We start from the raw sequence: 24863 nt of genomic DNA, 5'->3' as shown, positions 1-24863 counted from the left end.
CAAGCATATGAACAAACACCACTACACTCACAGCCAAAAACTGTTTCTGGGGAGAGTCGGGTGGCAGCTGGGCTGGGTCTTCTGGGGACAGGGCGTTGTCCAGAGGCCAGCCCAGCTGCAGCTGGGTCCTCTGAGCCCTGAGCAGGGAGCACAGGACCAGGACAGCTGCCCCATGGTGGGCTGAGTGGGCAGAGCCTTAGAGAGCCAGGGTGCATGTGGGTTTTAGGGGATGAAAGAACTAGAAGGGACGGACACTTTGGCTGTGGGCAGGGAAAGAGGGTCAGAGATCCTGACAAGAAGTAAGTCGGAACTACATGGCTCAATCCTCAGTTCCAGCCCAGATGCAGGGTAGGGGTCCCCTTGGAGGGGGTCCAGGCCATTGGATGGGCTCGCTGACCCCCCAAAATCTCCCCTGTAGGCTTGCTAACACTTGAAATCCCACCATTAAAGATTCCCTTTTTGGGCTGAGCCTGATAGGATGGGAGTATTTCATTTATTACTGGTGGGAATGAGTGAATATTTTCTGGGTTCTTAGACATGAAAGCAAATAAGCACAATGCTGTATTTTCTATTTTTATGTTTCCCTCTCAGAGAAATCAGGGTGTAAGTTGATGTTTCTATTTCCCTGTGTTCCTCAAACGATAGCTTAGGCGGGACCCATGAGAAATTCCTGCTCTGACAGCTGCATTCTCTTTGCATTCCAGGCCCCAGGAGTGCTTTGAAGGGGCTGGAAATGGGATGGTCAGTGTGGGAGGAGACCCCTCCTCAAGGCTCACTAACATGCCTTTCTTTTTTTTTTTTTTTTTTAATTATTTTTTTGTTTGTTTGTTTGTTTTGTTTTTTGTGTTTTTTTTAAGACAGAGTCTCACTTTGTTGCCCAGGCTAGAGTGAGTGCCGTGGCATCAGCCCAGCTCACAGCAACCTCAACTCCTGGGCTCAAGCAATCCTCCTGCCTCAGCCTCCCAAATAGCTGGGACTACAGGCATGCGCCACCATGCCCGGCTAATTTTTTCTATATATATTAGTTGGCCAATTAATTTCTTTCTATTTATAGTAGAGACAAGGTCTTGCTCTTGCTCAGGCTGGTTTCAAACTCCTGACCTCGAGCAATCTTCCCGCCTCTGCCTCCCAGAGTGCTAGGATTACAGGCGTGAGCCACCACGCCCAGTCTAGCATGCCTTTCTTGAGGGGCTGGCAACCCCAGGGGAGGTCTGCAGGTGGCCTAGCCGGGGCCTCTCCCAGCAGCAGTTACCTACACACTGCTGGGGCTGCCAGCCTTGGTCATTTCCCCCGCTCAGGACCTTCGTTAGTCTGAGGTACTAAAACGGCCCAGAGAGGAGCTGCCCACGGGAAGCACTGCCTCCTGTGGAAAGTGTGCCACGCTCTCCCTGGCTCCCATGTCCCCCACGCCCCATTTTCTAAGTGCCAGGTGACCTGCTCCATCCAGTAGTCCAGGAGCCAAAAGGAAGAAATAGTACCGCCATCGCTCTCTTTGGACCCGCTTCCCGGCGGCCTGGTTTTCTGACAATGTGCAAGTGTTTGACAAGGAGTTAGCTTTGGCTCCAGCGTTCTCCAGATAAAATAAAATATATCAGCTTGCTTCGTGCCTCCTGCTGTGTCTCTCTGTTCTCGGGGCCTGGCTCACTCTCCAGAGCTCCAGTGCCCTTTCCAGGAGAAATGTGGGCCAGGCGTGGTGGCTCACACCTGTAATCCTAGCACTCTGGGATGCCAAGGCGGGAGGATTGCTTGAGGTCAGGAGTTCGAGACCAGCCTGAGCAAGAGCGAGACCCCGTCTCTTCTAAAAAGTAGGAAGAAAGTATCTGGACAACTAAAAATATATAGAAAAAATTAGCCAGGAATGCCTGTAGTCCCATGCCTGTAGTCCCAGCTACTCAGGAGGCTGAGGCAGGAGGATCGCTTGAGTTTGAGGTTGCCGTGAGCTCAGGCCTGTAATCCTAGCACTCTGGGAGGCCGAGGCGGGCAGATTGCTCGAGGTCAGGAGTTGGAGACCAGCCTGAGCAAAAGTCAGACCTCGTCTCTACTATAAATAGAAAGAAATTAATTGGCCAACTAATATATATAGAAAAAGTTAGCCAGGCACGGTGGCACGAACCTATAGTCCCAGCTACTCGGGAGGCTGAGGCAGCAGGATTGCTTGAGCTCTCCAGGAGTTTGAGGTTGCTGTGAGCTAGGCTGATGCCACGGCACTCACTCTAGCCTGGGCAACAAAGTGAGACTCTGTCAAAAAAAAAAAAAATCTTAAAAAACAAAACAAAAAGAAAAAGGAGAAATGTGATAACAACTGTAAGGCAGTCGCCAGTGCTGTGGAGGTATTGCCCGCGTGGAGCGGGGCTCCAGCACACTGGGCTGTTGGAGGTAAACACTCTGTATATTCAGGAGGCCCCAGGGCTGCGTTCAGAGAAGCTCGCACCTCGAGTTTGAACAGAGACCAAAGGCTCTGCTCTCCTGGGCCTGAGCTTTGCCTTTGCCCTGCTCCACTGCCCAGCTCTCCTGGTCTCTCCACTTTGTGGCCCTTCCCAACCTGTTTTGGGGAGAAATTCTTGCAAATGACTGGTCTTTCTCCTTCTTCCGTGAACAATCTTGTGTTTTGAGTGGGGCTGAGCCCTATCAGGTGTTAAAAGGAAAACAGTCTTGTTAACTAGCTAGGTGCTCATGACTGGCCCTATAAGGCTGCCATGGGGTTTTCTGCTTGCAGAGAGCAGTCCGGTGAGCCAGATAGGGACACACAGGAGCACCTGCAGGGGGTGGTTCTCGGATCTCCTGCTTGAGGAGGGTACCTCTCCAGACAGCTTTGACCCATGTTCAGTGACCATGTGAAGAGAAATAACGGTAGAAAGGCTGGGAACCAAGAAGAGCCCTTGCCTAAACTTGGATTTCCCTCATGTTGCCTTGAATTTGCCTCCTGACTGGCCATACTGCCAGAAGTCCTGGCAAAGACATCTATCTAACTTTTCTAATTAAGAACGAGTTTGAGCATTTTTTTATATGCGTAGCTTCAGGATTTCATCTTTTATGAATTGGCTATTTATATTATTTTCCCATTTTTCTACTGGGTTTTAATTCTTTTTGCTTGTTGTCAGGAGATCTTAGTTTGCTAAGAATTCTTGTCATCAATAGGTGCTGTTCTTTATCAAGAGCTGTTTCTGTATCTATTTAGAGAATCCCATGATTATAAAGTTGGAAATGTACAAATTATAAAAAGGACATATATACATATGATTTGTACAACAAAATATTGTAAGCAATTTAAATGTCCTTCAATAAGACATTGTTCAAAGTATATGAACATGTATGATAGATTCATACAATGGAATAACAAGCAACCATTAAAAATATTAATATGAATAAGCTCTTTATGAATTCATAGGGAAAAATCCCAAGATATATTCCTAAGTTTAAAAAAAAAATCAAGATGCAGAACAAGTATGTATAGCATAAGAGTCTAAAAACTGGCCAGGCGCGGTGGCTCACGCTTGTAATCCTAGCACTCTGGGAGGCCGAGGTGGGCAGATTGCTCGAGGTCATGAGTTTGAAACCAGCCTGAGCAAGAGCAAGACCCAGTCTCTACTATAAATAGAAATTAATTGGCTAACTAATATATATAGGAAAAATTAGCCGGGCATGGTGTCGCATGCCTGTAGTCCCAGCTACTCAGGAGGCTGAGGCAGGAGGATTGCTTGAGCCCAGGAGTTTGAGGTTGCTGTGAGCTAGGCTGATGCCACGGCACTCACCCTAGCCTGGGCAACAAAGTGAGACACTGTCTCAAAAAAAACAAAAAACAAAAAAAGACTCTAAAAACTCGGGTGAGAATATATATGCATATTTACTTGTATTTTCATAAACTAACTTTATAAGGACATGAAAAAGATTCTCATAGGCATCTAGAACTACAGAAAGGATAATTGCCCTGGCTCTGCATGAGCCATGCACATCTGGAGAAGACAGTGTTGGGAACGAGAACATCCCCACCCCACCCTGTGAACAGTACAGACCCAGCAAGAGCTATGGGGTATGAGCATGTTCACAGTCACACCCATCACGCATGGGATATTGACCTTGCAAACATTTAAAACTTTGAGAAAATATTGTTCAACTATTTGAAGAATTGTCATGTGAGGAATGTCAGACGCTTTTTCCAAATGGCACCGTCATTATGGCATGCAAGGTCATGTGTACAGAAGCCTCAGAGAGACAGGCTCTCCAAATGACAAAAACTCTCCGTCTCTTCAGTGACGGACCAAGTTGCTGCAGGAGAGAGCTGCATCATCACACGCTGTATGATCACATTCAGATGGAGCTTGAGAATGAGCAGAACGAATTCATGGAGATAGGAGGTCGGATAAATGATTACCCTTGGGAGGTTCCATTTGGGAGGGATAAGAGGGAGACTTCCGGGAACTGGAAATGTTCTGTATTAATATCTTGATCTGAGTGGTATTTTCCAGGGCAAATGTTTACATATATAAAAATTCAAGCTAGACACTTAAGAGTGGTATACTTTACTATATATATGTTTGTAGTAGGCAGAATAATGCCCCCACAAAGATATATACATCCTCATCTTCAGAATACGTGAATCTGTGAGTTTACATGGCAAAGGGGAATGAAGACAGCAGATAGCGTTAAGGCTGCTAATGAGCTGACCTTAAGATAGCTCCCTGGACTAAAATAGGACCCTGGACTATCCCAGTGAGCCCAGTGTAATCACAAGGGTCCCTAAATGTGGCAGAGAGAGGCAGAAGAGGAGGTCAGAGTGCTGCCATGTTGGAAGAACTCAACGCACTGTTGCTTGCTTTGACCACAGAGGAAGGAAGCCAGGAGCCAGAAGCCATGGAATGTGGGCAGCTTCTAGAAGCCAGAAAGAGCAAGAAAACAGATTCTCCCTGGAACCTCCAGAAAGGAACACAGCCCTGCTGACACCTTGATTTTAGCCCAGCAAGATCCATTTCAAGCTTCTGAACAATACAACTGTATTGTTGTAAGATAATAAATAATATTATTGTTGTAAGATAATAAATAATAAATCTGTGTCGTTTTAAATCTCTAAGTGTGTGGTCATCTGGTATAGAACCTAGAGAAAACTAATGCCATGTTTTGCCTCCAAAAAAAATATTTTTTTTGGAGAAAAAATATCTGAGGTGGATTGGGGAGAATGCTGGACCCTGTGCTGCTACTGCTAGGTAAACTAGGAAGAATGTGTCCAGGCAGCACTTCATGCAAAATTCAAAGTTCCCTTTCTGCCACTGACTCCCCAGGGGAACAGCCCTGTATCCCTCTCCTCCTCTATGAAAATGAGTTCGCCTGTGAGCAGCCTTGCCCTTTTCCTCTGGCTCTGTGCTCTGCTGTTTCGAGAAACATGTCAGACATTCCTCAGCCCTAGGAGAGGTTAGGAGGGCCTGGGGAGAGGCTGGGGAGGTGAGCAGAGACAGAGGGAGGAGGTGCCCCCTGCCCTGCCTCTGCAAGGTTTGAAAACATCAAGCACCCGCAGCAGATGGGCTTCTCCCCCCGGGATGGCCCTGGGGCAGCCAGGCTGGGCCTAGCTGCCCTGGGCATTGCTGGAGGAGAGTTTTCATTGCTGGTGGTTGTGTGGCTTGACTTTGCATTTCCTCCATGCCCCTTCCCCTTCTTTGAGGGCTTCTTGCAAAGTCTGAGCTAATGTGAAATACTGCCCATGAGACTCTTTTCCCCTTCTTGGTGGGGTAATCAAACATTGCAGTTTTTAAATAGACCTGACTTTTCTCGTGGCGACTTCTGCCTCCTAACCAGGTAGTGAGCGCCAATGTGACTATTTGATTGGGGGAGGGGTGGGGAGGTGGGCGAGGCTGGACTAGATCAATGACAGTCCCCTCCAGAGTGGCACCCCACTCATCAGAGTTGCAAATTCTCAGGCCCCACCCAGGCCTGCTGAATCAGACACTTGGGGGTGGGGCCCAGGGGGTGCTGCTGATCTTCATTCAAGTAGAGAACCACCAGCCCACCAACCTTGGAGTCGACTTCCAGCAGTGAGAACGCACAATTTGCCACGTCCTGGTGGCCCCTTCCTTTTCGCTGGCAAACTTCTGCTCACCCATCGCCATCAGCTGTTGGTGCTTCCCGCCCACGCGTCCCTTCCTTCCCCACTGCACTTGCACAGTTGTGGACAACCAACTCTCACCCTAGGCTGGTGACTCAGTCTCCCTCCAGGGCCTATCTCTGACTCAACTCCAATGGCCCAATTGCTTCTAAAGGCCTAAAAGAGGTCTCTACAGAATATCTGACCAATTTCTTAAATTTAACATCCCACAACAGACCTAACCAAATACTGCATGATCTCAATTACATGTAGAATATAAAATGGGCAAATTCACAGAAGCAGATCATAAATGGTGGCTGCCAGGGGCTGGATGGGATGTTGGTCAAAGGGTGCAAAGTTTTGGTTATTCAAGATGAGTAAGTTCTGGAGTCCTCGTGCACAGCATTGTGACAATAATTGACAGTACTGTATTATACACTTGAGTTTGCTAAGAAGGTAGAAAAAAGTAAAGAGATGATGAATGCATTAATTGGCTTGATTGTGGTGACCATTTTACCATGCATATGTTTATCAAAATATCAAGTTATAAACTTTATATATATATATATATATATACACAATTTTTATTTGTCAACTATACCTCAAAGCTGAAAACAAAATGGTTTTTAAAAAGGACAGCAGACCTGTCTAGTGGGGGCCAGACCTGCTCCACTGCCCAGCATCCCTGCCCTTCAGAAGCATGGTGACCTCATGGGCCTCCTACGCTCAGATGGGGTCACAGAGCGCCAACGAAGGAAGGAGATTTGCGAGGGCGGAGCTGCAGAGATGCTGTGCGGGACACAGGCGGGGGGGGGGGGGAGGATTTTAGGGGAAGGAGCAAGTAGAAGCTGGTCATGGTAGCAGGTCAAGTCTGTGCTCCAGAAGGGAAGTTGAGGAAAGGTCAGCAGAGTACCCTGCTCCAAGGGTCATAGCCCCTAAGAGGAAGCTGTAGGAGACCCAGCTTCCTCCCCAGCTTCAGCTCCCAACCCATTCGCCCAAAAATGTACCTGCGAAGCACCAATCCCACCCAGTGTGGGTTGGGGGCAGGCAGAGCCATCGAGTCCAAGAAACAACTCAAAAGAGGAGGTTGCAGCCCCAGAGAGAGGCGATGCACCTGCCCTGCCTTGAGTTGGCTCCCTGGGGCTCAAGGGGCTTGGGTGGCCAGACTCCTGTGACTCCGAAGTCCAGGGGCTGAGTCACCTCTAGAGAGGAGGCCACAGCGTCAAGCCCCAGGAGAGCCATGGGCCATGAGGGAGGGTCTGTACTCACAGTCTGGGTTCCCCAAACACGGGAGAGCTTATATGGGGTGGTTCTGAAGTGGCAAGCAAGGTGAAAATCATATGGATTCCTTAGGAAGGCATCACACTGGGGACAGTCCCGCTGGGGAAGTAACTAGGCAGTAGCCTGATAAGTAGCACAGCGCCACGAGAGAGGGATCCTAAGGGAGCTATGAGCAAGAGCAAGGCACGGCCACCGGCTCCTGGGGACAGGGGCCGAACCTCTGTCTTGCTTGCAACCAGAGCCTTTGCAGTGCCTGAGGCACCGTCACCACCATCGCCATCCTCACTCACGCTGGCTGTGCTAAGTGCTTCAGGGAGGACACCTGAGTCCACCCTCACACCAACCCACAGAGGCAGGTGCTGGTGCAACCCCCATTCTACAGCTGAGCACTAGAGGGTTAGAAGGCGACTGAGTGCCCAGCTAGAGGGAGGCACAGCCACAAGCCGATCCCGAGCGGTCCACCTCGAGAGCCCCTGCTCTTAGCCACACGGCTCTGAGCTGCACAGAGCATTCTTAATAAATACAAATAGCATTTATTGAGTAATTCCTATGTGCCATGCTCTGTGCTCGAAACTATGCATATATCACTCACTTAATTCTTAGAGCACCTCTCTGAGCTAGGTACTACTTGTAAGATACTGGGCTATAAAGACAATGGACACCTTCCAGCTTCTGTTTATTGCTTGTTTGCTAACCGCAAGGCATTATGAGTACATTATGGGATGCAGAGGAAAAAGACAAAGAACACGGAAACCGGAGTCTCTCAGCTAGGACCCGGAACAGGTTAGAGCCTATCAGGGGCAGGATGAAGTAAGAATCACTGTGGGGGCGGATGCATGACCAGTGTGTAAACAACTGAGTTATAAAAAGGGGGCTAACACACACAGGAGGGTCCCTGCCCAGAGAAGAGGCCACTGCGCTGCATTCTGGGGGCTCAGATCCTAGCTCAAGCTAGACAATAAAACTCCTTTTGATAATTACCGCCTTGGTGACTCTGTCTCTCTGTCCTGCAGCCTTGTGAACCTCATTTATAACACTACTGTTAGTCCCACTTTTTTTTTTTTTTGAGACAGAGTCTCGCTTTGTTGCCCAGGCTAGAGTGAGTGCCATGGCATCAGCCTAGCTCACAGCAACCTCAATCTCCTGGGCTCAAGCAATCCTCCTGCCTCAGCCTCCCGAGTAGCTGGGACTACAAGCATGCACCACCATGTCCGGCTAATTTTTTCTATATATGTTAGTTAGCCAATTAATTTCTTTCTATTTATAGTAGAGACGGGGTCTCGCTCTTGCTCAGGCCGGTTTCGAACTCCTGACCTCAAGCAATCCACTGCCTCGGCCTCCCAGAGTGCTAGGATTACAGACGTGAGCCACTGCGCCTGGCCTGTTAGTCTCACTTTAAATAAGAGGCAATTCAGGAACAGAGAGGCTCAGGAACTCGCCCTGGGTCACACAGCTACAAAAAGGCAGAGCTGAGATTTGGACTACCCCAGGCAGTATAGCCCCAGTGTGGCTGTTTTCAAACACGTCTGAAAATTCTTTAACACTCTTCCTATCAAGAGATGGAGTTTAGTTTCTCTCCCCTTGAACTCGAGTGGGACTTGGTGATCAATTTAATGAACAGAATGCAGCAGGAGCGACAACAGGTCCTTGCCCTCTGCCTTCTGCTTGGGTTCAGCCAGCAAAGGCGCCAGCAGGTGTCAGAAGCGGGAGGGCAGTGAGAGGAACTGACTCTCCTACTCCACCCCCCAACCCCCACCCCTGCCCAGCTATGGGCTGCACCCCCTCCTGAAGGCCACAGCTGCTGTTGGGCAGCTCCGGCTCTTTCCCTTTCCCGGCTCAGTAACTGCTTCCTCCTCTAACCCTCCAGGGCCTGGCAATGGCTCCCCATCTTCCCAGCCCCCGGGGCTTTGCCACAGCTTGTTGTTGCCCTCAACCCTGCTTTGTAAACACGCCACGTTAAACTGTCTTCATTTGCCCCTTTGAGCATGCCCACTGTTTCCTGACTGGTACTATAGCGTCTCCCAGGTGCTTTTCCGCAGTGACCGGCCTCACACAAGTCCGACACTCAGAAGGTGCCCAGGTCCCTCTGACTCGGTCAGATGCCAGGACCTGGCTCTGGTGCCTCCCGACCATCTCTCGGATCCCCGCACTTCTTTCTAAGGTCTTAGCTCCATCCCTCATCTGCTCCGGTAGGGGCCACTGCTAAGGGCCCAGCCAGCGTCCCGCATCCACCCTCAGTCCCCAGCCTCCTCCAGGCAGGGCCACCGTGGGCCTTCTTCAGCCCCAGGCCCAGTCCTGTCGTTCTCCAGCTTAGGCCGTGGGGACTAACCTCAGCAAGGCCTTCTCGGAACTGCACTGCCACATGCTGCAGTCTCATCCCTGTGTCCCTTATCCCACTCTGCACTCCCTGCCTGTCTCTAGTCTACACACACACACACACACACACACACATACACACACGTACACATGGTACAATCCAGCCACGTAGAGCTGCTCCCACCCCCTGAGCCTCACTGCTTCATGCTCCTGAGACCTCGTCTTTCTCCCAGGATTGTCCTCCTGCTCGCTCCTGGTCCACCAGTGCTCACCCACTGTGCGTCCTTCCAGACTCCCAACAAGTGTCACCTCCTCAGTGCAGGCTTTCGTGGTCCTCTCTCTGGGCAGAACTGGTCATTCCCTTGTTTCTCCCACCCCATCAGTGGAGACATCCTGCATTGCTTCTGTGTGTCTGTGATACTCGATCCTAATCATTATCTGTTTCCTCAGTAGACTGTTAGATTTTTTTTTTTTTTGAGACAGAGTCTCACTTTGTTGCCCAGGCTAGAGTGAGTGCCGTGGCATCAGCCTAGCTCACAGCAACCTCAAACTCCTGGTCTCAAGCGATCCTCCTGCCTCAGCCTCCCGAGTGGCTGGGACTACAGGCATGCGCCATCATGCCCAGCTTATTTTTTTCTATATATATTAGTTGGCCAATTAATTTCTTTCTATTTATAGTAGAGATGGGGTCTCGCTCTTGCTCAGGCTGGTTTCAAACTCCTGACCTCGAGCAATCCGCCCGCCTCGGGCTCCCAGAGTGCTAGGATTACAGGCGTGAGCCACCGCGCCCGGCCTGTTACTTTTTTTTTTTTTTTTTTTTTTTTTTTTTTTTTGAGACAGAGTCTCACTTTCTTGCCCAGGCTAGAGTGAGTGCCGTGGCGTCAGCCTGGCTCACAGCAACCTCAAACTCCTGGGCTCAGCGATCCTACTGCCTCAGCCTCCCTAGTAGCTGGGACTACAGGCATGCGCCACCATGCCCGGCTAATTTTTTTTTTGTATATATATTTTTAGTTAGTCAATTAATTTCTTTCTATATTTTGGTAGAGACGGGGTCTTGCTCAGGCTGGTTTTGAACTCCTGACCTCGAGCAATCCGCCCGCCTCGGCCTCCCAGAGTGCTAGGATTACAGGCGTGAGCCACCGCGCCCGGCCTACATTTTTTTTTTAAAGATGGGGTCTTGCTCTGTCACTTAGGCTGGAGTGCAGTGGCCTTGAACTCCTGGGCTTAAGCAATCCTCTCGCCTTAGCCTCCCGATTAGCTGGTACTACAGGTGCACGCCATACACCCAGTGCACTTCTAGAGAACATGTTATTTCATATAAAGTAATTTAATGTAAAAAGCATTCCAGTAGTATGAGCTTCCCAGGCAAGGGCGGCTTCTCCTCAAGGCAGCCCTTCCCATGTGTCCAGGACCAGGGTTTGCTGTGCACCCGACAGTCCTCAGACATTCGTTCCCAGCAGCCCTAGCAATTTGACGTCTCCACGTGAGGCTCTCTGGTTTCCCTGACTAAAGCTCAGACTGCAAGGACTGTGTCTGTCTTGCCCACTACTGGGTCCCTAGGGCCAAGGACCCTGCTCAACATATATAGTAGTGGCTCAAAAATATATATAATTGTCTTATGGAATGAAGCATTTTGGTTAGAGAACCGAGCCTACTTAGGTTGCCACCATTTTTCTTGAGCATTCTGACAAACACCTTGAATATACTTCAAAAGATTCCTTGATACTAAATCTCTCCTCTACCTCCCATCTATACAGTTTGAATTAAAAACCAGAATTGTGCTGGTGGCAACATAAAATGGTGCAGCCACTAAGGCAAACTGTAGGTGGTTCCTCAAAAAAAGAAATATAGAACTACTGATCTAGCTGGCAATCCCACTTCTGGGAATAGACCCAAAAGAATCAAAACCAGGGTCTTGCACAGATATCTGTACACTCATGTTCATAGCAGTACTAGTCACAATAGCCAAAGGTGAAAACAATCCAAATGTCCATCAGCAGATGAAAGGATAAACAAAATGCCACATATACATACAATGGAATATCATTCAGCTTTTATAAAGAAGGAACTCCTTTCACATGCTATAATCTGAATGAACCTTGACGACCTTATGCCAGGTGAGATAGGCCAGTCATAAAAGCTAGTCAAAAACAAGGCCGGGTGCCGTGGCTCATGCCTGTAATCCTAGCACTCTGGGAGGCCAAGGCAGGCGGATTGCTCGAGGTCAGGAGTTCGAAACCAGCCTGAGCAAGATCGAGACCCCATCTCTACTATAAATAGAAAGAAATTAATTGGCCAACTAATATATATGGAAAAAATTAGCCGGGCATGGTGGCGCATGCCTGTAGTCCCAGCTACTCGGGAGGCTGAGGCAGCAGGATCACTTGAGCCCAGGAGTTTGAGGTTGCTGTGAGCGAGGCTGATGCCATGGCACTCACTCTAGCCTGGGCGACAAAAGTGAGACTCTGTCTCAAAAAAAAAAACAAAAAAAAAAAAAACACAGTAAAATTCCACTTACATGAGGTCCCTGGAATAGTCAAAATCATAGAGACAGAAAGTAGAATGGTGGTTACCAGGGGCTGAGGGGAGGGGGAGATGGGCAGTTATTGTTTAATAAGCATAGATTTTCCATTTGAAAAGATGAAAAAAGTTCTGGAGATGGATGGTGGTGATAGCTATACAATGGGAATGTACTTAATATCACCGAACTGTATGCTTAAAAATTGTTACAATGGTAAATTTTATATATATTTCACAACTTTTAAAAAATAAATTTAGGCCGGGTGCGGTGGCTCACACCTGTAATCCTAGGAAGCCAAGGCGGGTGGATCGTTTGAGCTCAGGACCAGCCTGAGCAAGAGCGAGAATGGTCTCTACTAAAAATAGAAAGAAATTAATTGGCCAACTAAAAAAATATATAGAAAAAAAAATTAGCTGGGCATGGTGGCGCATGCCTGTAGTCCCAGCTACTTGGGAGGCTGAGGTAGAAGGATTGCTTGAGCCCAGGAGTTTGAGGTTGTTCTGAGATTGCTCTAGGCTGATGCCATGCCACTCTAGCCTAGGCAACAGAGTGAGACTCCGCCTCAAAAAATAAATAAATAAATAAAATAAATTTAAATAAAGTCAGCATTGCAACACTTCTCCTATGAAGTGGAGGAGAAACCCTGTGCCTGTGGACGGTCTTCTAACCAGGGCACACCACCGAATCAAACAGCTGGTTGCTTAGACAAGGTATTTTTATTCCAACTGATCCCTGGGATTATTAGGAAGCTGCTAGATTTTTAATCTTTTCTCTTGTCAGACTAAAAAGGTCGCCCAAAGGGTATCTGGTCCTAGGCAGATTCCTCTCTATCAACTGCTTTCAAACATCAACCCACCAGGAAGTGCCTCTTAGAGAAAGGTGGGACTGAGGACACACACAGCCCACAGCGCCGCTGAGGCTACTGAGGGACGTCTTTGCTCAAATGACCTGCTTGGTGTGGTGGGTGCAAGAGAAAGGGGTGCTGGGCTGGGCCAGCACTTGGGGCTCCGCTTCTCACTAGAAGCCTGTCGCGGAGCTGCCCCCAGGGAAGGGGCACCTTCCATCACCAGCGGAGTCACCTACGTGCTGTCTGCCCAGCCTCCTTCCTCACAGAGACCCGCCCAGAGCTGAGGCGCTGGTGACTCGGAGACACACACAGGGGCACCTGCAGGGGAGCATCTCCAGATGCTCCTGAGATGACAGGTTATGAAGATCACTGAAGGCGCAGGCAGTGGGAAGCCCGTTCCTGTGCTCATCCCAACTTGCCTGTTTGGCCAGGACTCCAGGGACGTGGAACTCTGGTACCTCGCTGTGCGCTCCCTTCCCCCTGTTTCATCCAGGTGACATCTGGACATCCAGGAAAGCGCCCCAGGGGATCAAAGGTCCCCAGAGTACCAACTGCCCCGGGGCAAAGAGGTTGGAAGAAAGAGCGGCCCCCACACTATGCTTCAGTGAGAGAGATCTTGAGGGGATGTGTAAGAGCCTCGGGTCTTATCACACCTGAGGAAGGTGACACCTCCTTCCCCTGTAGCTTCCCCAAAGTCAGGACCCTCCCCGGGGGCAGAAGCTTACCCAGGCAGGGCCAGGGGACAGTCCTGACCCTCCACCCTCTGGAGGGCCCCACTGAAGGGCCTAGCAGATGCAGTGATCACGGCACAAGAGGTCAAATTTGCTCCTCAAACGTGGCTTGAGGAAGGAGCACCCTGACTGGGGCTGCAGCACATTGAGTGAGTCTGACTCAGAGCCAGGTGTCTGGGAATGCAGCAGGACTTTGCCTGGCATTCCTGAGAGCCCACTCCTGGCTTTCTTTCAGGGAAGGGGCATTTTTACAAGGCTTTCAGTTTTGCAGCTGGTGTCACAGAAGAAACCTAAGTTCTGCCCCAGCTGTGCTGTGGCCATCACTTAACTCCTTGGACCCCAGGCTCTTCTTCTATAAACTGAGAATACTCACCAGGTCATTGCTCAGGCTCCTGACAGCAACAACAGCCACCGGTACAAAGTTACAATGCACTGCTCAGGATAGCACCCACACCCAGACACGCGCCTGCCCCACAAAACAGTGCGCTAATGCAGGACTGCATTATGACTTTTATGCATTTTCCAACTGTGTTGGTATAATGATGAATATATTAAAACAACTACCTACATAAAATTTACGTGGTTTTTTTCTGATTTTAAAATAAACCATTTTGGGGCGACCCTAAAAGCGTCGAGGGCCCTGGGCAGTGTGCCTGCTCTGCTTACTGTGTGTCGGGACACACATGCGTGCGGCAGGAGGCAAGGAAAAGACCCGGCTAGGAGCGAGGGTCTGACCTCAGCAGCAGTGTGACCCCAGCCCCTCGCTTCACTTCTCTGTGTCTCAGTTTCCCCATCCTGGGATAATAATAGTATCTACCTCATAGAGTTGATGAGAGAATTGAAATAAGATCAGCCAAGTACCTTGATTAGAATGGTGCCTGGCACAGAATAATCCCTATAGACGCAGTGTTTGCCATTCATATTATTGCTTTTTTTTTTTTAAAGATAGAGACGGGGTCTCACTCTTGCTCAGGCTGGTCTTGAACTCCTGACCTTGAGTGATTCTCCCACCTCGGCCTCCCAGAGTGCAAGGACTACAGGCATGAGTCACCATTCCCGGCCCTGCTTTTGTTGTTCCTAGTCACTCAGCCGACCCTCTGTGCTCTTAACTGATACAAGGAAAAGTGGATCTTCCAGCGTCCCTTGGACTTCCTGGAGCAAATATAGCTATTTTAAAGCTGCGTATTAAGTAAAACTTTATGTTCATTAAATTCCTTGGCAGAATTGCCCTGGCGAGTCCCCAGTGAAACTCAAACTCCCAGAAATACAGCAGCCTCCTGCGGTCCTGGGACTGGGACAGCCAAGCTGTGGGTGGGAAGGAGAAGGGTCACGAGACCGACCCGTAATCTGCCGCCTACGTTCCCCTCCTGCTCAGCAGCTGTCAGAGCTCAGGGAATTTAGTGGGAGGCTTCAAGGCCTTTTAAAATGCAAAGGCCTCTGGGATAAATTAATTTCTTAATCCCTTAACAGTCACACAAGAGGAAGGTCTGACAGCTGGGTTCTGCGGAGGGGACGTGAATGAATGTGTGTCATGGGCTTTACATATATTATCTCGTTTAATCTGAACAGCCCCCTACATGGGGATTACTATCCCCATTTTATAAACAAGTAAATGGAGGCTCAGAGAGGATTGATGACCGGCCAGAAGGTCACCCCCACTCCTTCCTGCTGCCCCAGGACAACGATGGGGCCTAGGAGAGGATCAAGGGAGAGAGGAAGGAAGGGCAGCCAGCCCGCCTGGGTCTGCTAGGCTGGGCCCACCCGCTGACGTGCTGGGGAGGGGGGACCTGTTTCCCCACATGCATGGTGGGGAGCTGGCCTGAAATGTTACTCATCCTGATATTCTTACCCTCTCCCCGCTGGTCAGCAGATGACTGACTCCTTTGCCTGCAGCTATGGCCTAAAGGTATATACCGTGTTTCTCCAAAAATAAGACCTACCCATAAAATAAGCCCTAGCAGGATTTCTAAGCATTTTCGCAATATAAGCCCTACCCCAAAGACCTAATGATGGGTGTGGCTATGCAGCGCATCTGCACAGCCCATGCATTTGGTCGAGGGGCGGTAAAGAAGACGAACAGCCCTTCTCATCTGCCCCATGAGAGCTCTATTGCTTGACATGAGGGATTGGGGCCAATGGTTTTAAAGGAAATAGAGTCACAAGAAATTCAGGATGGAATTTGGGATTTGGAGAGTTATGATGATGTTCCAGAAGAAGACGACTTAACTATATTTGAATAAATGTAGATTGTTGTACCATACTTTAAAAAAAATAACACATCCCCTGAAAATAAGCCCTAGGGTGTCTTCTTGAGGAAAAATAAATATAAAACCCTGTCTTATTTTCGGGGAAACATGGTATGTCCCCATAAACTGCATATGTTGAAATCCTAACCGCCAAGGTGATGGTACTAGAAAGTGGGGCCTTTTTAGGTGATTATGTCATGAGGGTGGAGCCCATGAATGGGGTCAGTGCCCTTATAAAGCAGGCCCCTGAGACCTGCCTTGCTCCTTCCACTGTGTGAGGGTACAGTGAGAAGGTGCCATCTATGAACCAGAAAGTGAGCCCTCAGCAGACACTGAGTCTGTTGGCACTTTGGTCTTGAACTTCCAGCTTCCAGAACTATGATCCGCCCAGGCTATGGTACTTTGTGTGGCAGCCTGAACTGGCATTTCTTCAGTTCCTGGGAAACACAGCCACTGGCATCCGAAAGTAGCTGATCACCTTTTGGGCAGGGGTGTGAAGGGTCCTTGTCATGAGTTAAAGTTGTCACTGCCTGGTGGAAAGCAGGCGGTCCCCTCAAAACCGTGAACCCCCTGCTGGTCAGTGGGCAGCCACAAAGGTGCCATTTTGGGTCCTTACTCTCCCTCCCTGCTCTTATTTTTTAGGAAAGAAAAAGTTGACAACAGCAGGGCCGGTCTCCAGCTCAGCTCTCCTCAGTTAACGGCCCTCCCACCTCATCCTTCCCGCTCTTTTCTCCTTGGAAACATGAGTGATTGGGGAAGCAGCGCAGGGCTTATCTGACTGAGTGGGAAATCATGCTCCCCAACGACGGGCTGTCCCCCAGGGACACCGTGCACCTGGGGCCAAGGCCCACCCAGCCAAGAGAGGACGGTACTACCTCCGAAGGCAGGCCTCATGGTGAAGTCATGGTCGTCCACTCTGAGGAGCGGCTGAGGCTTTCCCTTTCGGATTTTGGTCACGTCGAGGTTCTTCTTATACAGGTGACTGCAAAGACAAGCGGGAAATGTTTTCCATTAGCTCATCAAGGCACTGCGTGAGGTGATCGGAGAGATTACTCCCTGCAGGCTCTCCCTGTTAGGCACCTTTTCTCCATTCTGCCACCTCCTTCTCAACCCAGGGGAGGGGGAGGGCTGAGGGACCCTCACAGCCAGGCCCACCTGAGGAACAGGCCCTTCCAGAGCCTTCCCAAAGTAGATGCCCTCCTGGGAAGGACAGTGTTCTACCTTGGCAAGCTCTTAATTATGTTGCCAAAAGTTATAATTGGATGAAAATGGTTGAATGAAGAGCATGATATATTTTTCTTTTCTAAATTTTTATTTATTTATTTATTTTAGACACAGGGTCTCACTCCGTCACCCAGGCTAGAGTACATGGCACTATCATAGCTCACTGAAACCTCCAGGTCCTGGGTTCAAGTGATCCCCCTACCTCAACTTGCCCAGTAGCTGGGACTACAGGCATGTGCCACCACACTCAGCTAATTTTTTTTAAGTTTTTGTAGAGATGGGGTCTCTCTGTGTTGCCCAGGCTGGTCTCAAACTTCTGGCCTCAAGCAATCCTCCTGCCAGCTTTGTGATAAATACATTTCTCAGACAAATAGAGTCAAATTTTTAAAATGGTGGTTTTATCCCAGCCAGGCTTGATGCTCCTTATTTCAGTCCAGACTGCCGCATCCACCCTGGTGCAGAGCCTCCGTCCCTAGAGAGAGATTCCGCAGCCAGGGGCAGTGAGGCCACAGCTGGGGACAGAGTTCCTCTGGCCACCCAGCCAGGGCCTGGCGGAGGCCAGCATGCAGCCTTGATTGGACCCTTCCCCTAAACCAGATGACGGAGGAGTGATTCTCTCTCTCTCAATCTTTCCAGATCACTTTCTTTACCACGACCACACATGACCCTAAAGCATCAGATCCAAAATATTCTGAAGCAATGGTGTGCTGACAGGGTTTTCACTAAACAAGAAAAAGAAAAAAGAGAGGGAAGAAAAGAAGAAAAGCTACAACAGACGTTTCTGGTATAAAAAAAATAAAAAATAAATAAAAATAAAAAAAGAAGAAAAGGAAGAGAAGGAAAGAAGAAAAGAAAGAGAGGACAAGAAGAAATGAGGAAAGAAAAGAAAGGAGGAAGGGAGGGAGGGAAGAGGGAACGTGCACGCAGCCAGGCTGATCACAGCACCTGGTCTGTTGCCCATGCAGCCTTATGGGTTCGTGCCTGGCACTTAAGTTAGTGCACGTTCAGTCTCAGTTTATCTCTGTGTCCATTGCACTGAGCACATGGTAGACATTCAATAAACAGGAGCAACAGGGCAAGACAACAGCCAGTTTCCAGAATAAACCGAAACCAATTCCATTCCAGTATATTTGGTCAATGTTACCCCTAAACCAGATGCTTCTCGGCCATATCCACACTTCAGGAACACTCCAGGAGCTTTCAAAGCTCCGGATGCTCAGGCTGCACCCCTAGGCAACCAAATCTGGAGTGGGACCCAGGTGTCAGCACTTTTCAAAGTTCCCCAGCTGATCCCCACGTAGCCAAGGCTGAGACCCACAGCTCCAAACTTAACACTTTAGATCTGGCAAACCTCAATGGTAATAAACTCCACCTGGCTTTGTGTTGCATTGGCTAGACCAGTGATGCTCACGCTTGGCCACAGATTGTAGACACCTGGGGAGATTGTAAAACTTCTGATGCCTAAGTCCCACCCCCAGAGATTTGGCTTTGGATGGTTGGAGGGCAGCTCTCAGCACTGGGAATTTTGTAGAGCTCTGCATGATTCCAAGGTACTGGCAATGTTTGAGAACCACTAGGACAGACCTTATCCTGACGCCTTTGGGAGGGTCCTAAGAGGGTGCTGGAGCACCAGTCAGTGCTGAGGATTTAGGTGTAACAGGTGAGGGGACTGCTCACTCACGCGGGGAAGGAGCCAGAGGCCCTCTTAGGGCCTGTGATTCTCTGTTACGTGTAGCATAGTGAAGGTTTTTAGAAATAAGTGAAGAGATTTCATCTTGAATGCTCATTGCTCATTTATACATACCCCTTTTTATGCCCCATGTTCTTGTCACCTTTCATTCACATTTGAGAGAAACAGGTATGTTTCCTACTTAAACTCTGTAAGAGAGAAACGCCATATTTCTTGCAGTATCTCCCCATGAAATCCTTAACTTTCATTCTCTGCCAGCTCCACCCCAATGGTGGAGGGCTGAAGCTGTGCCAATCAAAACAGCAGGCACTAGATACAGGTGGCTGTTTAAATTAATTAAAATTAAGTTAATATTCAGTTTCTCAGTTACACCAGCTACACTTACATGCTCAATAGCCACACCTGGCCACCATATGGGAGAGTGAAGATACATAATATTTCTGTAATCATCGAGAGCTTCATTGTTCAGTCCTGCCCCAAACAGATTCACCTTAAGCCAGGGCTTCCTTGCTCTTAAAACTACCTGCCCAGCTTCTCACAGCCCCGGACCTCCCTGCCATTCCCTCAGGAACTGCCTGATTCTCTCCTTATTCAGCTCCTCCTGTCACCCTTGGGGAGGTCAATGTCCCCGTGAACAGCCACCCCACGCTCTGGTCACACTGCACCTCAGTTCCTAGACTCAGATTAATTTGCTCAACACATTTGTGCAGAGTAGCTGCTCTTCCCAGATGCTGTTCAAGTCATGGGGAGGACATATATTCACTGCCCCACAGGGCCTATAACCTAGTGGAGGAGATGCACAATAAATGAATGGACAGATAAATTATGCAAGTTCAGGAAGTGCTAAGTGCCATAAGAAAGGATAAAGCAAAGTAAAAAAGAAGAGAGAGATGGGCGTGGTGGCTCATGCCTATAATCCTAGCACTCTGGGAGGCCAGGCAGGTGGATCATTTGAGCTCAGGAGTTCGAGACCAGCCTGAGCAAGAGTGAGACCCCACACACACACTTTACTAAAAGAAAAAAAAATAGAAATTAGCTGGACAACTAAAAAAATATATATAAAAACTTCGCCGGGGGAAATGGGCATTTATTGAAACCTTAAAATCTGTACCCCCATAATATACCAAAATAAAAAAAATAATTAAAAAAAAAAAAAAAAAAAAACTTCGCCGGGCATGGTGGTGCATGCCTGTAGTCCCAGCTACTCTGGAGGCTGAGGCAGGAGGATTGCTTGAGCCCAGGAGTTTGAAGTTGTTGTGAGTTAGTTAGGCTGATGCCACGGCACTCTAGCCCAGGCAAGAGAGTGAGACTCTGTCTCAAAAGAAGAGAAAAGAAAAGAAAAGAAATAAGAGAGATGGGTTGGGCCTGAGGGCGGTTTAGCTGAGGTGGCTGGGAAGCGCTTCTGAGGCCAGCATGGAGCGAGCCCTGAGGGGACCTGGAGGAAGTGCGTCCTGAGAGCGAGAGGGGCAAGTGCAAGTGCCCTGCGGCGAGGCCGGCCTGTGTGAGGGCAGCGCCCACCTGGCAGCATCTCACCAGTCAGTCTCCCCACAGGTCTGAGGTAACTGGGGCTCAGCAAGTACCTGAGCCCCGTGTCTCGCAGAGCCCTTGAATCTGCCTCAAACACCCTCATCACAGCGGCCTCAGAGCCTCCCGCCTTCACTGCGCCGTCCCATCAGCACTCACACAGGGTTCACGTCCCTCCCATCGTGAACCAAAACCAAGCAGAAAACCTGTGTGAACCCCACGTTCCCCTCCAGCTCCCAGTTCATACAAAATTTACTACAAGTGATGTTAGATGTTACAGGTATGTTAGTCACATTTTTGAACATTTCCTTTTTTTTTTTTTTTGAAACAGAGTCTCTTACCCTATTGTCTGGGCTAGAGTGCCGTGGCGTCAGCCTAGCTCACAGCAACCTCAAACTCCTGGGCTAAAGCCATCCTCCTGCCTCAGCCTCTAGAGTAGCTGGGACTACAGGCATGCGCCACCATGCCGGCTAATTTTCTTTCTATTTATAGTAGAGACAGTGTCTCACTCTTGCTCAGGCTGGTCTCGAACTCCTGAACTCCTGAACTCAAGCAATCCTCCCGCCTCGGCCTCCCAGAGTGCTAGGATTACAGGCGTGAGCCACTTTCTTGCCTAGGCTAGAGTGAGTGCCGTGGCGTCAGCCTAGCTCACAGCAACCTCAAACTCCTGGGCTCAAGCAATCCTCCTGCCTCAGCCTCCCGAGTAGCTGGGACTACAGGCACGAGCCACCATGCCCGGCTGATTTTTATATTATATATATTAGTTGGCCAATTAATTTCTTTCTGTTTTTATGGTAGAGATGGGGTCTCGCTCAGGCTGGTTTTGAACTCCTGACCTTGAGCAATCCGCCCGCCTCGGCCTCCCAGAGTGCTAGGATTACAGGCGTGAGCCACCGCGCCCGGCAACATTTCCTTTTTTAAAGAGAAAGTTTAAAGACTTTAATTTTGGGAGTAGCTTTAGGTTCACAGCCTAATTGAATCGGAGGTACAGAGAGTTCCTGTAGGCCCCGCCCCTACACATGTGTAGCCGCCCCCATTACCAAAGTCCGTCTGCACGGAGTGGTGCTCCTGCTACACGTCATTATCACCCGAGTCCCTAGTTCCCACGAAGGTTCGCTATTGATGGTGTGAAACATTCTACAGGTTTTGACAAATCCATAATGGCATGTGTCCACCATTATGGTATTATATGAAATGAGCTCACTGTACTAAAAATCCTTGGTGTTCCACCTAAAAAAAAAATTCTCCCCTCTAGATAAATAATTCTGCAAAAAAGTTGTGTTCCACATGCTGCTGGCACTGCCCCACTCCCAAGCACTGTTGTCCACTCGTGCCCAGCCCAGGCCCTGCAGGTGCTCTTACTGAGGCTGGCTTCTCTGCAGAAGAAGGGACGACCATGCCTCTGCTAGAAACTCCATCTTTCAGGGCAAGGCACTCAGTTTCCTTCCCACCTCTCAGTTCCTCCTCAGTCCCCATGGCAGCCTCCCCCTCCTCCTCAGCCCATCTCTTAAATGCCAGTGTCCCCAGGACCCTGTCCCAGCCACCTTTTCCTCTTTCTACACTCTTTGGCAGGCTCACCTAAGCCAGTGGCTTCAATTGTCATCAGCATGCCAATGTCCCTAAATCTACACCCTCTGCTCTCGGCCTCTGTATCTGACCACCTAACTGAACGTCCCTAGCTGAGTGTCCTATAGGCACCTAAGCTCAATGCATCCGTAGATTGGTTTAGGATACACTGAATTTGAAGTGACTGGGCTACAGGGTGACCGGGCATTAGATGAGAAGGGGAAACGGAGAGAATGAGTCTGCAGGGACAAGCAGGGGCCAGGCCCGGCACAGCCTCAAAAGCCATGGTAAGAATTCTGCCTGTATCCAAGGAATGGGAAGACATCCTGGGTGTTACGAGGATGAGGGAGGAAGCCAAGATCAGATTTACTTTTAGACAAACTCATTACAGCTGCACATGCCAGGAGGAAAGTCCAATTTAACTTCCTCCCCTACAGCTGATGTTCAGGGCCTCAGTCCAGTCCCTTGATACAGGCGTAGTCACCTCAGGTGCCTTCAAGGAGCTTGGGCACTCGCTGGTGCCCTCCCCGAGCCTTGCCCCCAGGAGCCGAGGGGGACCAGGCTGGTTCTCTGAGCAGCAGTCACATGAGGGCCGTGTCCAGACGCCCCAGCAGAGACGGCAGATGAAACGCTCAGCCCAAGGGCTTAGCAGATCACGGACATTAAATTGCGAGCGCAGCCGGGTCACGGCGCCTCTGACTCACAGGCAGCGAGTCTCTCCTGGGCTGCACCGTTTCCACGTCCATTTAGGGAAAGGATTAAAGGAGCGGAAGTCCTGGAACGCCACCAGCCCAGCAAGAGAGAGGAGATTTAAATCCCAGTGCCATTGAAGGCTCAGAATTTCTTTTTAAGGGATCAGTTGTTTGATCACTCAGGCCACTAAGACCCTGAGCCGTGGGCTGTTGGCGTGAGCTGGGCACTCTCCATTCATCCTCTCACCGGAGGTGGCGGCGCCAGGACAGCCCCGGCCCTCAGACCCCGGACGCCCAGCCCTGGTAGATGCAGAAAGGCCCAGAACCACCCTCGCTATCCTTTTTCCTAGCCTCCGATCGACAAGTATTTTATTTTTTTTCAACGCATGTGTTCATCTTTTCCCACTTTAACACCTCAGGGGATGCATTTCAAGAAATTCTCCTCACCCCCAAGAGTCAGATTCCAGCTATCCCCAGGCTCATGCAGGAGTCTGGTGTTGTGACTGTGGGTCTTCTGTGGAAAAGTGACAGAGATACTGTGACAGCCCAGGCTGCCAAGTGGGGTCCCTGAGGGGACTTGCCCTGAACCCCAGCACCATTCTTTTTTTTTTTGAAACAGAGTCTCACTTTGTTGCCCAGGCTAGCGTGAGTGCCGTGGCATCAGCCTAGCTCACAGCAACCTCAAACTCCTGGGCTCAAGCAATCCTCCTGCCTCAGCCTCCCGAGTAGCTGGAACTACAGGCATGCGCCACCATGCCCAGCTAATTTTTTTCTATATATATTAGTTGGCCAATTAATTTCTTTCTGTTTATAGTAGAGACGAGGTCTTGCTCTTGCTCAGGCTGGTTTTGAACTCCTGACCTCGAGCAATCCACCCGCCTCGGCCTCCCAGAGTGCTAGGATTACAGGCGTGAGCCACCGCGCCCGGCCCCCCCAGAACCATTCTTAGGGAACAGTGTCAGACAACTTTTCCCCTAATCTGAGTAAATCAGGAGTCTGTGTTCTAGTCTTGTCGAGCCACTTGCAAACTATGTGAATGAATGACTGGTGCCTCTGACCCGCCATTTCCTCACCTGCAAAATGAGTTGGTGCGGACAGTTTTCAATGTGTGCTCTGTGGAGTAGGAATCCCACAGGATAGTCCCCTTGAAAAGTGTGGATTTTTTGTTGGTTGTTCTTGTTATTTCTAGAACACTGCATAATTTATCCCCCTCTTCAAGATTCACTAGAAGTTCAGCTGTAAGGACATCTGTTTAAAATGGTCTAAACCAGGATTTCCCAAGCCTCTGTGACCCTGGAACCCCCTTTTCAACAATATACCTATTCACATTTCCCAAAATGATTGCTCAGGGGACCCGCTGGACCAGATGACCTCTGAGGTCCCCTCCAGCCCACAGCCTGTGACTCTGGCAACATGACCGGGGTAAGCCTTGCGGAGCAAACCCCTTCCCCACCATCCCGGAGGATCTGGGTCTGTTTCTTTCTGGCTGAGCAGGACCAGGCCCTAGAGAGTAATCCCACCTCTCGGGGCAGCAGGTTCCACTGGGCGCTGCAGGTAGAGATGGTGGCTCTCGTTTACATTTAGTTTTTTTCTAAAACTAAGGGTGTAATCAAGATTTAAATTTATGTGCATATTTATAATTTAATATTATGAGCATGTAATTCGTAAGTAAATATACATATATTGAAGGTACAGTTTCAAAAAATTATCACTGATAGCAGTGAATGATCAAAACTGTTTGGAGACCACTGACCTAGAAAATGTGCCTCAAGTTGTTAGTTTATATTCAAAGCCACTCGTTCACCCAATGCTTAGCAGAATGGAAAATGAATGTGGAACATGCCCCACACAGTGTTCACATCTTAGCTGCTTGTTCTTTTTGTTCTTATCTTCCTGTCTAATAGTCCTTATGTCTACCTCAGGCCTGGAGTACCATGCCTTGTACATAAGTTCCAAACAAACTTACTGAGGAATAATCATTTTGAATGCAAATTCTGAGCCTAACCAGTATTTCTTGGAAATGACTCCATGGCGTCATGAGATGGCATTCACTGTAGTCCACACATATATTTCTGGTAATCTAGCAAAGTTCAAACACCTATTCTAAGATTCAAAACAATAAAATGAAACTCAATACCATTATAAAGTTTTT

At 49.2% G+C, this 24863-nt stretch overlaps 1 protein-coding gene across 1 annotated transcript in view; it reads right to left on the bottom strand.

Moving 5' to 3' along the window:
* Window positions 1-24863, bottom strand: part of GABRR2 (gamma-aminobutyric acid type A receptor subunit rho2) — a 42534-nt gene that overhangs the window by 16974 nt on the left and 697 nt on the right. Inside the window, exon 2 of the mRNA XM_012750941.2 lies at window positions 16891-16997. Coding sequence (XP_012606395.1) covers window positions 16891-16997 — 107 coding nt within the window. The remainder of the gene's footprint in view (window positions 1-16890; window positions 16998-24863) is intronic.

The sequence above is a fragment of the Microcebus murinus genome, chromosome 5, assembly GCF_040939455.1.
Source record: "Microcebus murinus isolate Inina chromosome 5, M.murinus_Inina_mat1.0, whole genome shotgun sequence".
Taxonomy (NCBI): domain Eukaryota; kingdom Metazoa; phylum Chordata; class Mammalia; order Primates; family Cheirogaleidae; genus Microcebus; species Microcebus murinus.
This window is presented reverse-complemented; position numbering and strand designations above follow the sequence as displayed.